Source organism: Lithobates pipiens, unplaced genomic scaffold (assembly GCF_037356315.1).
Source record: "Lithobates pipiens isolate NorthernLeopardFrog02 unplaced genomic scaffold, aLitPip1_a1.2 Scaffold_75, whole genome shotgun sequence".
Classification (NCBI taxonomy): domain Eukaryota; kingdom Metazoa; phylum Chordata; class Amphibia; order Anura; family Ranidae; genus Lithobates; species Lithobates pipiens.
Genome location: NW_027507898.1, coordinates 1,052,604 through 1,067,324, shown reverse-complemented (window position 1 = coordinate 1,067,324; position 14,721 = coordinate 1,052,604). Strand labels below are relative to the sequence as shown.

The 14,721-nt window shown below is 44.3% G+C and overlaps 1 protein-coding gene across 2 annotated transcripts in view; it reads right to left on the bottom strand.

The window, feature by feature from the left end:
• The window catches only part of LOC143959444 (uncharacterized), a 39,921-nt gene extending 29,695 nt beyond the window's left edge, over positions 1–10,226 (bottom strand). The window contains exon 1 of one of the 2 annotated variants that reach the window (XM_077468099.1): positions 10,080–10,226. In XM_077468099.1, the coding sequence (XP_077324225.1) occupies positions 10,080–10,094 (15 nt within the window). In that variant the 5' untranslated portion in view covers positions 10,095–10,226. Of the gene's footprint in view, positions 1–4,049; positions 4,198–10,079 lie in introns of those variants that run through there. The other variant, XM_077468100.1, reaches the window with a different exon arrangement.
• Between the last annotated feature and the right edge of the window lie 4,495 nt (positions 10,227–14,721).

Genomic DNA, 14,721 nt, shown 5'->3' with positions numbered 1-14,721 from the left:
TTCATGCCTGAATTGTGACAGTCTGGCGGCCGCTGCGCTGTTCCGCTTCGTCGGCGACATGTGCCCCGCGGTTGTCCGGTCAGCGGAGCGATCAGAGCGGAGAAAAAAAAGGCAATCTGCGTCTCAGGATAGGTGTTCAGGATATGCGGCCGGCGGAGCTCAGCTCACATGCGTCCTATCTCATGCCGCTCCAGGCCACGCCCCAACTGCTGCCTTTTCAGTTGGTAGACTCGGCCCCCTTCCGTGAGTTTGTACAATGTGCGGTTCCTCAGTGGCAGCTCCCCAAACGCCACTTTTTCTCACGGAAGGCGATTCCGGCTCTCTACCGGCATGTGGAAGGCAATGTCCTTGCCTCGCTGGACAGGGCGGTCAGCGGTAAGGTGCATATTACCGCTGACTCATGGTCCAGCAGGCATGGACAGGGACGTTACCTGTCTTTCACGGCCCATTGGGTCACTCTTCTGGCAGCTGGGAAGGATGCAGGACAAGGTGCAGTAGTGTTGGAGGTTGTTCCGCCACCACGCCTCCAAAATGCTACTATTGGCTGTGACACGCCTCTCTCCTCCACCCCCTCCTCTTCTTCTTCCTCCATGGTCTCTTCCAGTGCTCTGTCCTCAGAACCAGCGGTGCTCCGTAGGCGTTCCAGGGGCTACGCAAGTACGCAGGCAAAACGATGTCATGCCGTGCTTGCGCTGGTTTGTTTGGGGGACAGGAGCCACACTGGGGCGGATGTTTTGTCAGCTCTGCAGGGGCAGGCCGAAAGGTGGTTGACGCCACGCCAGCTTAAGCCAGGAATGGTGGTTTGCGACAATGGCACCAACCTCCTCTCCGCCCTCCGACAGGGACAACTGACCCATGTGCCCTGTGTAGCTCACGTCCTTAACCTGGTGGTGCAGCGATTCTTGGGCAGGTACCCCGGCTTACAGGATGTCCTGAAGCAGGCCAGGAAAGTCTGTGTGCATTTCTGCCGATCATTTAATGCCTGTGCTCAGCTGGCTGAGCTCCGAAAGGAGTTGAACCTGCCCAAGAACCGCCTTATATGTGGCATGCCCACCAGATGGAACTCAACATTGGCCATGCTGCAGCGTCTGCACACGCAGCAGAGGGCCATCAATGAGTACCTGTGCGACTACGGCACCAGGACAGGGTCAGGGGAGCTCGGTTTTTTCTCACCACGCCAGTGGGGCATGATCAGGGATGTATGCAGTGTCCTGTCACCGTTTGAGGAGGCCACAAGGATGGTGAGCAGTGACAGTGCATGCATCAGTGACACTGTACCTCTTGTCCACCTCTTGGAGCATACGCTGCGTGGAATAATGGACAGGGCACTTGAGGCAGAACAGAGGCAGGAAGAGGAGGACTTCCTTGCCTCTCAAGGCCCCCTTTATCCAGACAGTGTTCCTGCTGTGCCACCCATCACACAGGAAGAGGATGAGGAGGAGGAGGAGGATGATTGTGTCAGCATGGAGGTGGAGGCTGGCACTCAGCATCAGCAGCAGCGGCAGTCTTGTAGGGATGATTTACAGTCCCAAGAAACACGTGGACTTGTACGTGGCTGGGAGGAGGTGGCTGCGGATCATGTTGTCCTTAGTGACCCAGAGGACTCCGGACCGAATGCCTCAGCTAACCTACGCTGCATGGCCTCCCTGATCCTGCAAAGCCTGCGGAAGGATCCTCGTATTCTTCGGATCAAGGAGAGGGACCATTATTGGCTGGCCACTCTCCTTGATCCACGGTACAAGGGTAAGGTTGCCGACCTTATCTTGCCATCGCAGAGGGAGCAGAGGATGAGACATCTCCGGGAGGCCTTGCAGAAAGGTCTGTGCAACGCGTTCCCAGAGACTGGGAGGTTACAAACTCCTGGTCCTGGACAACGTGTTGCTGAGGCATCGGTCAGAAGGAGCGGTGGAGAAGGTGGCCGTCTGACTGATGCTTTCAGACAATTTTTTAGTCCGCAGCCCCAAGGTATGATCGGTTCCAGCACCCATCGCCAGCGTCTGATTTACATGGTGCAGGAATACCTAGGGGCAAGACTTGGACACCTTTCCCACCGAAAATCCTCTGGCTTACTGGGTCTTGAGGATGGATCACTGGCCAGAGCTTGCACAGTATGCAATTGAGCTACTGGCCTGTCCTGCATCCAGCGTTTTTTTGGAACGCACCTTCAGTGCTGCTGGTGGCTTTGTTACCGATCACAGGGTGCGCCTGTCCACCGAATCAGTTGATCGACTGACCTTCATCAAGATGAATCAGTCTTGGATCACCCACAGCTACCAAGCACCTGAAGCTGATGTAACAGAATAATTTTTTTTGAAATATCACATCCCTTCAAGACTGCCTATGCTGATGCTGAGTGACTGTCCTGTTATGTTGATTGTCTATCCTCTTCCTCCTCCGCTGATATGTTGGAAGAAAATTTCTGGTTCTGGTTGATGCCATCAGCCCAATTTTTCTGCCCCTGTTTAACAGGGGCGTTTAATTACAATTTTTTATGCAATGCTTTGCAGCAGGGCTAATTCCTGCATTAAAACTAGAGTATATGGCAGAGGTTGCAGTGTGGTGGCACCAGCACCAGTGCCTAAGGCCCAATTTTTTTGCCCCTGTTTAACAGGGGCGTTTAAGTACAATTTTTGATGCAATGCTTTCAGCAGGGCTAATTCCTGCAATCAAACAAGAGTATATGGGAGAGGTTGCAGTGTGGTGGCACCAGCACCAGTGCCTAAGGCCAAATTTTTCTGCCCCTGTTTAACAGGGACATGTAATTACAATTCTTGATATAATATTTCACAGGAGGGCCCCTTCCTGTGCCCACCCAGAGTAACGGTGAAGACTTATAGTGTTGTGGCACCAGCACCACAACCACCAAAGGTAAATTTTTCTACCACTGTTCAACAATGGCATGTAATTACAATTCTTGATATAATCGTTCACAGCAGGGCGCTCCAGCGCCCACCAAGAGTCACTTTGAGGGCTTACAATGTTGTGGCAAAACCAACACCTTGTTCTGCCATTTCTGCAGAGCATATAGGGCAGGCCCCTACTTTCAAACATCCAATTTACAAACATCTCCTACTTGCAAACGGAAGGAGACAACAGCAAGTGAGATGAAAAAAGATGGACGACAAAACAAATTATAGAGGGGTGATAACCCTTCCCTATGTTTTCCAAAAAGCTTAAAAATAGTTTTTTTGACTGGAGCTACACTTTAAAAATGTACCAGTTGAAAATTACAAACAGATTCAACTTAACACAACAAACCTACACAGTCCCTGTCTTGTTTGCACCGCCTGTATACTGCTGTTCTGAGTATATAGGGCCTGGGGGCCACACGCATTTCCTTTTTTTAATATGGGTACAGGGTTCCCCTTAATATGCGTACAAGACCCAAATAGGCTGGTAATGGGCAGGGAGGGCTACCCATGCCATTTTTCTCAATGATTTTCAACCATATTGCAGGAACCAGATATAACATTAAAACTGCAAGCAGTTTTAAATGGTGTTATTTCCGTTTAATGTCATTTTGTGCAGGGACTGTTCTAAACACGGGAAACACGTGGCACTTCACAGGCATACTACAGACACCCCCCAGGCACCATATTTAAAGGAATATTTCACTTTTTTTTTTCACTTTAATCGTCATTAAAATCAGTGCTCCCGCCAAAATGGCCATTTTTAAAAACATTTTAGGCATTGACCCATGTCCCCTGGGGCAGGTCCCCAAACCCTTTTTAGGACAGTATCTTGCATATTAGCCGTTAAAATTAGCACTTTTAATTTCGAACGTTCGAGTCCCATAGACTTCAATGGGGTTCTAATGTTTGTACGAATTTGGGGTCCGTTCGAAAGTTCTGGTGCGAACCGAACCAGGGGGTGTTCGGCTCATCCCTAATGGTCACTGTAGTAGCACTGATGAGCACTGTAGTGGCACAGTAGGGCACTGATGAGCACTCTAGTGCTTTTTTTCAGCTCTTGGCTCTGGTTACACCATGCCCTCTTTGCATCATATTTCATGCTGCAACACAAGATGCCCACACTTATGTTCAACGTACCATCTGTTGTTCCTTTGGGATTCTATTCCCGGGTACATCTGTTCTGTATATCCTTGCGGTCTACTATGCCTCAGCTCCCAGGAGAGATACTGTCCGTAGTTTACCTTTAGTGCCCATGATTATATGTTACATCCATGGTCATTGTACATACTCCTTCCATCTGCTCCTGATGAATGGATATAGTTCCATGAAACAGGTCAAGATTTTAGATGCTACATTCAGATGTTCACAATGAATTTTCAGATGCTACATTCAGATGTGTAGAACATGGATTCCTAATAGACTCTTACCAATGTTTTGACAGTTTCTCCCAACATTAATCATGTTGGGTTTTATTTTATATGAGAATATAGATTGATGTATTTTGCATATTGAAAGTCCTATACTATTACTATGTTTGTTTATCTGTAAATATAGGATAACATTCTTTTGATACCATTTTATACTTACATGTGTGTCATGAGTATATGCATTGTTACATGGAATAAATACATTGTTATCAGTGCATAGTGTCCTTTTTGCTTCCCTGCTGCATGCTTCATTTAAAGTCCCAACCTTTTTCTTTTTGCTATATTAATAGGGGTGGAGACATTTGACTTACAGGTCTTATGCCTTATTTAAAGCACCAAAACTCTTTCTTTCTCAGTAGTGGTACTGATGAGCAATGTAGTGGCACTAATGACACTGTAGGGGCATTAATGGCACTGTTGTCATTGTGATGGCACTGTAAGGGCTGTGATGGCACTGGGGATCATGCAAACTCACGATTCTGTGGTGTATCTCTCTCCTCATACTGATACAGCATGCGCGGAAAGGAGAGAAACATCGCAGCAGCGATGGGTCCGGTGTTGGACAAAGTGATCACGTGATAAAGGGCTGCTGTGATTTATTTTTTACCCCAATCCGTGAAGCGATCACAGACACTTCTGGGTGCGCAAAACCAGGGGGTGCGCGAGAAGCTGAGGCATGGAAGGCCTTCATACAACAGCCTCCCAGAACTAGCCGGCCGCGCTGTAGTTGTCAATCAGCTATAGTGCTGTCGGCAAGTGGTTAATACAAATGCATCACAAAGATCAAAATGCACTGAATTTTTGATGATTGTCACATTTACTGCTTTATAAACATACCCCTAATTATGTTAATGGTCCATAGGATGCTACAGAATTTAAAAATGTGAAACATTTTTTTTTTTTTAAATAAAGGTTTTCTGCAGCTAAATGTAGGCCCAGATAACACAGAACAAGCCTGTGGTCTGGAGTAACAGCTGCCATGATGCAACGCAACAGAACTGCTATATTGTTACTACTAATTATAAAAGTGGAAAAAAAATGTAATAACTTGAAACAGCTGGTACATCTGCATTTTTGCTGTCAGATTGAAAGTGGGTCTCAGCAGAGGTGAACAGGAGAGCATTGCAAGACATAATAAAGCCCAACCAGGTCCAGGTGACTAAAACCTTCCTTGCCTTGTCTACTTACCTGATTCTCTGCTTTGGCAGATGGTGCTCCCCCACACTCTGGCGGTAGACTGTTCCTATTCATTATCATATTCAATTCAGGACCAAGGACCCTGCTTTTATCTTGATGATATCAGGATCCTACCTAGGCCACTGGAGTGTGGGGAAAAAGTAGCCGCAGGGAGGAGCAAAGGATAAGGAAATATTTATTTTTTGTTTCCTTAAACAAAAACAAGCAAAGTATCCCTTGCAGTGCAGGCTCATCCCCACTGTAGGGGGTTATTTTTTGTTGCTCAGAGTTGGGCTTTAAGTATGCCTGGAGGCAGCTGTTGGGTGTGCATTTGCATATGTAGCACCCTCCTAGAATTAGAGTGGGCTGCAAGGGAAATTTAACTGGCTCCACTGTAATCAGAGGAACAGGGGTCGATTAATTAAGGCTGCTCAATCATAGTGGGTGGAGGTCATGCAGACTGAATATTTATGAGACTCCAGTCAAGTTCAATGCTAGAGAAGACCCCGATGCAGGATTCTAGAAGAATCCATTAGGAAGACACTGAGGTCCCAGCTAGGCTTGGCTTGGGGGCCTATTTGCAAGTCCAGGGATCAAGTTGGGTCTGGAGACACTCACTGGAGAGAGCCAGGAGGGTATTGGTGGGAAAGAGTACAGCTATCCTATGGTGGTGTAGGTCTATCTCTCCCTCACTAGGAAAAACCTAATGGATATTGGCAGGAGGCAATCGATGATCCATGTAAGAAACCCCAGTGCTAATGATTTCGTTCTACAGAATATTGGGGTGTCCTATGCTTCCTCTCCCTATCCCAGTTCTTCTTTCTCAATAAAACCCCCAAGAAAAAGAAACCCCTAGACTGTTCTTTGGAGCCAGTGGAAGTGTGAGAAACTGCTGGGTGCCTGGCTGTGTGTGCTCTAAGTGGGGAAATAGGACTGTATCCACCAGCAGCTCCTCCGGGGGTTTGCTACACTTATTTTTTGGTTTTAATAACTTAAGGTTAAGATTTCTCTCAGGCATGTAACTTAATGCAGTTTTGCATTTTTTAATGATTCATTTTAGGCATTACGAAAACCAGTGCTCTCCGCCAAACAGAATCTTTTGCTTTGGTATGTCCCACAGGGCAAGGCTCAGCCCCCAGTGCCATTTGTTTCACAATTCCATGCCTATTAGCTCTCATAAAATGGTCAGACCTGTTTTTTTTTAACAATTAGCTTCATTGCTTTAAATAGAATTTGGAACCCTTTAGCAATGCTGGTTGAACCTGCCTCAATCTGAAGTATGTTCAGCTCATCACTGCCCTCAATCAGTAAATCACAAGTTTTTGCCTGTATCCAGGATAATTGTACACATACTGTGATAAATTGTCTGAGGATGCAAGAGGTAGATGTGGAAGGGGTGTACATTGCACCTAGACTGTGGAGTTTTATCAGATATAGGACCCCACTTCAGGTATTTTTCACCTGGTTAAGAAGTGCCATATGCATTATTGTTTTAGTATGACACATCTTTGTACTAACACAGATTCTACCGGAGGGAGCAGTTATTGCTGGGAAAGCACCTGATGTGGTGTGTCAGTGAAAATAGTGTGGAATGTAGAAGGCAGTTCATAGATAATATATTTATCTGTTTATGAAACTTCTAATGATGTAATCCCTATTGATAGTGATTAACGGAACATACCTGGTTTCAGACAAGTTAGTGAATGCTACTAAAGTTCGGGTGCCAAAACTGGACCTCACTGAATTCAAAGGGTTAAAATCACAGTGGTTGTGAAACAAATGGCGTGGAGGGCTGTCCACTGTCCTAGTGAACATGTATTTTATGCACAATACTTTATTGTAATAATGCTTAATGTGCAACATTAAAAATGCTAAATTCTATTAAATTAAAAGTATTCCACTGTGCAATGTATGTTGTATACTGCAGAAAAACTGACATTTACAAAGAAAAAAGTGTGTCTAACTACTTGTCAACTGCCCAGGGTATATTTACTACTACTGGATCATGTACATGTACACTCACCAGCCACTTTATTAGATAAACCTTGCTACTACCACGTTGCACCCCCTTTTGCCTTCAGAGCTGCCTTAATTCTTTGTGGCATAGATTCAACAAGGTGAATGATAGCATCACGCAGTTGCTGTAAATTTGTCGTCTGCACATCTATGATGGGAATCTCCTTTACTAATCTTCCGCCACAGCCCAAAGGTGCTATATTGGATTAAGATCTGGTGACTGTGGAGGCCATTGGAGTACAGTGATCTCATTGTCATGTTCAAGAAACCAATGGCGAGATGATTTGAGCTTTGTGACATGGTGAATTATCCTGCTGGAAGAAGCCATCAGAAGACAGGTACACTGTAGTCATAAAGGGATGGACATGGACAGCAACAATACTCAGGAAGGCCGTGGCATTTGAATGCTGCTCAATTGGTACTGAGGGGCCCAAAGTGTGCCAAGAAAATATCACCCACACCATTACACCACCAGCAGCCTCAACTGTTGATACAAGGAAGGATGGATCCATGCTTTCATATTGTTTATTCTGACCCTACAATCTGAATATCGCAGCTGAAATGGAGACTCATCAGACCAGGCAATGTTTTTCCAATCTTCTATTGTCCAATTTTGGTGAGCCTCTGCGAATTGTAGCCTCAATTTCCTATTCTTAGCTGACAGGAGTGGCACCTGGTGTGGTCTTCTGCTGCTGTAACCCATCTGTTTCAAGATTTGATGTATTGTGCACTCGGAGATGGCATTCTGCATACCTTGGTTATTTGATTTACTGTTGCCTTTCTATCATCTCAAACCAGTCTGACCTCTGAGATCAACATGGCATTTTTGTCCACACAAATGCCGCTCACTGAATATTTTCTCTTTTTCAGACCATTCTCTGTAAATCCTAGAGATGGTTGTGTGTGAAAATCACAGTTGATCAGCAGTTTTTAAAACACTCTGACCAGCCTATCTGGCAGGTTCCAAGTCACTTAAATCCCCTTTCTTCCCCATTCTGATGCTTGGTTTGAACTTCAGCAAGTTGTCTTCACTATGTCTAGATGCCTAAATGCATTGAGTTGATGCCATATGATTGGCTGATTAGCAATTTATGTTACCAAGCAATTGAATGGGTGTACCTAATAAAGCAGCTGATGCGTGTGCATCATCCTGTACTTTCTATTGAGTGATGTGTGGTACCTGGGCTAATCACAGCACCATGTATCATGTTATTATCTGTAGCCAATTACAGATCACTAGTAATCACAACTGTTATAACCCATTCATGACAGTTCAAAACATGAACAGAACATGAACTGAACGTGAACTGAACGCGAACATTTAGTGAGGGGAAAAAAAAAACCCTGATCAAACCCCCTCAGAGTAGTGCAGTGTTACTATAGTGACACTGAACTACTCTGTTGAGTATAAAAGATAAAATGTAAAAAAAAAAAAATTATAAAAAAAGATCAATTAAAAAAGTTTAAAAAATGATTTACAATTTTTTTTTTTTAACATACTGCAACCTGTCAGTATCCCTGATCACCAGTCAGATTATGACTCTGTACTGCACTGGTGGCAGTGTGTGAAAAATGGGGGAAAAAATAAAAATCTTAATTTTCCAAAGAATTGTGACAAACATTGCAACTTCATAAAAATTGCCATGCCACTTACTAAATGCTTTAGACTGTCTGAATTTTTACCGTCCTGGCATTTTAGGGGCCTCAAGAAATAAGATAGGAGGCCAGTTAAAGGAGTATAGTGCTGAATAGCAAAAAAAATGGTCTGGTCACGAAGGAGGTAAAACCTTCCGGAGCTGAGATGGTTAACCACCTCAATACAGAGCACTTATACCCCCTTCCTGCCCAGGCTATTTTTCAGCTTTTAGCGCTGTCACACTTTGAATGACAATTGCACGGTCAAGCTACACTAACCGTGTGACATTTTTATAATTTTATTCATACAAATAGAGCTTTCTTTTGGAGGTATTTAATCACTCCTGGGTTTTTTTTTTTTTTTCCGGTTGTGCGACGTGGCTCCCAAACAAAATTTATGTTCTTTTTTTCGCACAAACAGAGCTTTCTTTTGGTGGTAATCACTCCTCGTTTTTTAAAAAAATATATAGAATACGTATTGGCCTAAACTGAGGAAAATAATTTTTTTTAATGTGGGATATTTATTATAGCAAAAAGTAAAAGGTATTGTGTTTTTTTTTTTTCAAAATTGTCGCTCTTATTTATAGAACAAAAATAAAAACCACAGAGATGATCGAATACCATCAAAAGAAAGCTCTATTTGTGGGAAAGAAAGGACGTCAATTTTGTTTGGGTACAGTGCTGCACGACCACGTAATTGTCAGTTAAAGCGACAGTGCCGTATCGCAAAAAATGGTCTGGTCATTAAGCAGCCAAATCTTCCGGGGCTGAAGTGTTTAAAAGAAGTACCTGTTTACAGTACTGGAACCAAGCTGGGCAAAGCAAACATACTGGAGCCAAAGACATAGGTTCATATACTTATCAACAGCAGTAATACTTTATAAGCAAAATAAATAATATTCCATCTACTCACCGATTCCAGCGACATGTCTGGCTCTGTGTGTCTCTGAATTCATATGAGGATGCTAGGATTTCTTAATAGTTAGAAAGTAGCGAATAGTTGCACAAGGATCCCAATTTATGAGTTTGTTAGAGATCAAACTTCATAAACAATAAAAAACGGAGATATCCCTGGTATATGCTCACACTTCCAGTAAAAGATTACCACATCAGCAATATCTTGCCACTGATATAGAATTTAACACCACTAGCCAGCACTTAAAAGGGCTTATCACTTAACTCTTCTGGGTGTAGTGGATGGGACACTGATAGATTTAGAAATTGCAACAGCCATTTAGGAATTAATAGCAAAGCTATTATTTTTAAAGGCAAAACTATAATTTTACTAATTAAAAAAAACAGGATTTTTATAACCGCTTACCTTTTCTTTGATGTACATCAGGGGACACAGAGCCATAGTACTTATTATGTGGGTTATAGGGCCACTGATAGGTGATGGACACTGGCACGCTCTAAGGCAAGAAGTGTACTCCCTATATAACCCCTCCCACTACTGGGGGTCCTCAGTTTTGTAGCCAAGCAATACAAGTGTATCCCAAGAAGGGAGGGACCTCTGTGTCCCCTGATGTACATCAAAGAAAGGGATTTTACAGGTAAGCTGTTATAAAAATATCCTGTTTTCTTTTATTACATCAGGGGACACAGAGCCATAGTACTTACTATGTGGGATGTCCCATAGCAATGGCAACTGAAGGGAGGGAGACGCAACAAAAAACAAGAGGCCAGAGGACTCATACTGCAGCCTGCAGTATACTGCTCCCAAAGGCCTTTAATGTTGAGCTGATGAAATCTGATAAATGTATGAACTGATGTCACGGCCTTACAGATCTGAGCCATAGAGGCCTGATGATGCACCACCCAAGAGGCACTAATCGCCCTAGATGAGTGTGCGCTAACATAAGAAAGAAGAACTTTGTTCTTTAAGCTGAAGCTTGAACAATCACTTAACAAATCCATTAGGAAAATAGTGGATTTTGACGCTACATTTTGGACCCTCTGGCAGTACAAACAAAACATGTGTTTTGCGAACCTGAGCGGTCACCTTTAAATAGACTCTGATCGCTCTTACTACATTAAGGTAATGTAGTGCCTTCTCTTCCCTAGATTGAGGCTCTGGGAAGAAAAGAAGGAAGAATAATATCTTGGTTTAAATGAAAACCTGTTACCACTTTTGGTAGGAATTCAGGATGCATGATCAAATATGGCTCTTTACATTACAGAACCACTAGTTCCAATACTCTTCTAGCAGAAGGACTGGCACCAGAAAGATTATATTTCTTGTGAAAAAGAACCAAGGGAATTTCTCGTAAAGGCTCAAATGGCTGATTCTGTGAAACCGATAAGACCAATTTTAAATCCCAAGGATTTAGAGGTGCCTTGATAGGGGGATTAATCTGTGTTACCCCCTGAATAAGCTATGCACAAAGAGTGGGAAGCAAGAGGCCATTGAAAATAAACACTGAAAAAGCCGGGATCTGGCTTTTGATAGAAGCCAAGGCCAGCCTAATTTCAGCTCCCATTTGCAGGAAATCAGGGATCCTGCCTATGACATACTTCCTGGGGTGCCAACCCCTGGATCCACACCAAGAAACACATGCCTTTCAGACTCTATAGTAAATGATTCTGGAAGCCGGCTTCCTGACATTAATCAAAGTAGACACTACCCATGATCCTTTATAAAGTTGGATTCAACAGTCAAACCTGTTAAATTTTTCATCTGTAAGGTAGGATGACCTTGTGCGAGAAGGTCTGGCTATAATGGCAGTTTCTGAAGGACTCCTACTGCCATCTTTATGATCTCGGTAAATCAAGATCTTCTGGGACCCACTGGGGCCACCAGAATCACCTCCTTTCGTTCCTGCTTGATCCTGCGAAGAAGGCGTGCAAGTAGCAAAACTGGAGGAAACGCATAGATCAGTGAAAACTGCTCCCATGGGAAGACTAATGCATCTGTTCCGCCTGCTAGCAGTTTCCTTGTTCTCAACACAAAGTTGTCGACTTTGTTGTTGAATCTGGACGCGAATAGGTCCATGTCCGGAATACCCCATCTCTGAGACATATCGCTAGGAAGATGTTGCGGTGAAGAGATCATTGTCCTGGAAATAATTGTTGGCGACTCAAATAGGCCAATTCTCTATTCCTGGAATGAAAATGGCTGATAGGCAAGGAATGCTGTGTTCTGCCCAAGCTAGAACATTATTCCTCTTATTGGGCTGCACGACTTCTTGTGCCCCCCTGGTGATTGGTGTAAGCCACAGCCGTGGCCTTGTCAGACTGAATCCTGATAAGACAGCACAGTGGTGTAGTGGTTAGCACTCTCACCAAGCAGTAAGAAGGGTCGCTGGTTCGAATCCCAACCACAACACTACCTGCCTGGAGTTTGCATGTTCTCCCTGTGCCTGCATGGGTTTCCTCCGGGTACTCTGGTTTCCTCCCACAATTTAAAGACATGCAGGTAGGTTAATTGGCCTGTGTCCAAAAATAACCCCAGTATATGAATGGGGACCTTGGATTGTGGGCTCCTTGAGGGTAGGGACTTACGTGAGTGTGCAATGTACAGGGATAGGGGCAATTGTAGACACTCACTCAGGTTGAACTGGATGGACTAGTGTCTTTATTCAACCTAACTATGAGACAGTTCCGTAGTCTGACCGTCTAACAGCTTTAGTAACATGTTACACCAGTATTCAGGTAAAACCATCTTGGGCGTAGTGATAAAATACGAATGAACTTCAGAGAAAAGGATTTTACAGTGAGTACAAAAATCCTTTTCTCTTGCGTTCATTGACAGACACAGCTCCAGTAATCTTGATCGTAGGGACGTCCCCAAGCAGTGTCATAATGAGGGGTGGGGGGGGGGGGGGGGAGGGAACATAACTTCACCCACAACCAGCGGTTCTCCCTAACAGGGGAGTCACCATCTCACTAACCGAAGTGCACAAATCCAAGACCAAATTTGTCTCACCCCTATATATCATATGTGATATTTGTTTTAATAAATTGAGTTGTTTTATGGAATTACGCTATATGACCTCATCTTTCCATCCCGTATGTTCATCCTTGGGAGTTTGGCCTGTTTTGTGATTGGAGGATACCAATTCTGTGCATTTTTACGTTCTGGAAGGAATTTTTCCCATTGAGTTCCAGTGCCCATTGGTTGGATTGATCTATAGTCACCCCATACCAAAGCGGTTTCTGAAGCGCCGATAACACCAGCTTCAGATCCCACAGGGACAAGGGCGGACGCACCGGAGGGGAGACTCCCAATCATAGAGCAATAGTCACTCAGAAAGAAAAGTAAAAGGACTTCCCTTATCACTTTAATAAATAGTAAATAGAAACACTTCAAACAAAGTAAAAACAGCATGTATGCTGGCCGACAAGCGAGCGCCGTTCACTCAGGATCCCAACGTGAACACGTCAGCACGTCCTAGCCATCCGACGCGTGTTTCGTCATAGGATGAAGAAACACCCTTTGCTTTTCTTTCTGAGTGACTATTGCGCCATGATTGGGAGTCTCCCCGGCTAACCATTGGGGGTGTGTGTCCCTGACCTGCTGTCCTCTGAATTGCCAACGTGGGATCTGCCACTGGGACCCTGTCGGGTGTTGTATGCAAGCTGTTAATGCTTGCCATCTGGTAAGCGTGCATTTTTTATGGTGGTCCACACTTATTGGTGACGGAAGATTGCATGATTCATCGTATTCACTTATCATTTGGACTATTATTTGAACTTTCTACTCAAGATAAACTTTTATTATCAAGATTTTTTTTAATCATCTATTTTTACTCATTTATGCTTATAAATTTTCAATAATTGGTATTGATTATTTAATCAATTTTATTTAATTTACTCACTCAATTTTGGTTGTGGGATCTCATTTGTTTGTTCACCTATTTAGAGTTTTTAATTTATTAATCAATTAATTCATGTTTTCTTTGGTTTTATAACGTCATCAGAGGATCCTGCTGTATCCTGAATTTTCAGGGTATCACGCACAGCTGTGATTGTCTTGCGCGGACCCGGACTCATCTTCACTCTCTGATCGATCCTGGTCAGCGTCCTCTGACACATCAGAGCAGGGGCCGCCAGTCCTTGCAGTGCCAGAGTCTGAGTCAGAACTCTCCCTGGAGGACGGGGGGGGGGGCGGGGAGACAGGGGCCGAAAAAACGTCCAAAGGCACAGCACTGTTTGCAGATGAGCCGGTTGCAATTGCAGGGAGTCCTGGGGAAGAAACAACAGTTTCTGAAACCATGCTGACCCACCCTGTCTGCCACCCTTGGGGACTTAGGACAGGTGCTCAATCCCACCCTCCTAGCTGCTGCAGACTGAGGGGCTCCCAATGCAGGACTCACCTCCCCGACCGAGTGCTGTGCTGTTATAGGTGCCCGTGTCAGCTCCCAGGTGTCCAGAGCAAAAAAAAACACGCTGTTCTGAGTTACAGGGACCAGCGCTGAGGATAAAAACCGTGCTGAAGCTACAACAAAATGGCCGCCCTGTATAAGGAACAATCACAGGAAAAATGGCCAGCGACCATGCTTTCCACAGAGACTCACAGAAAATGGCCAACAAGTAACTGTACACAGTGAATGAAC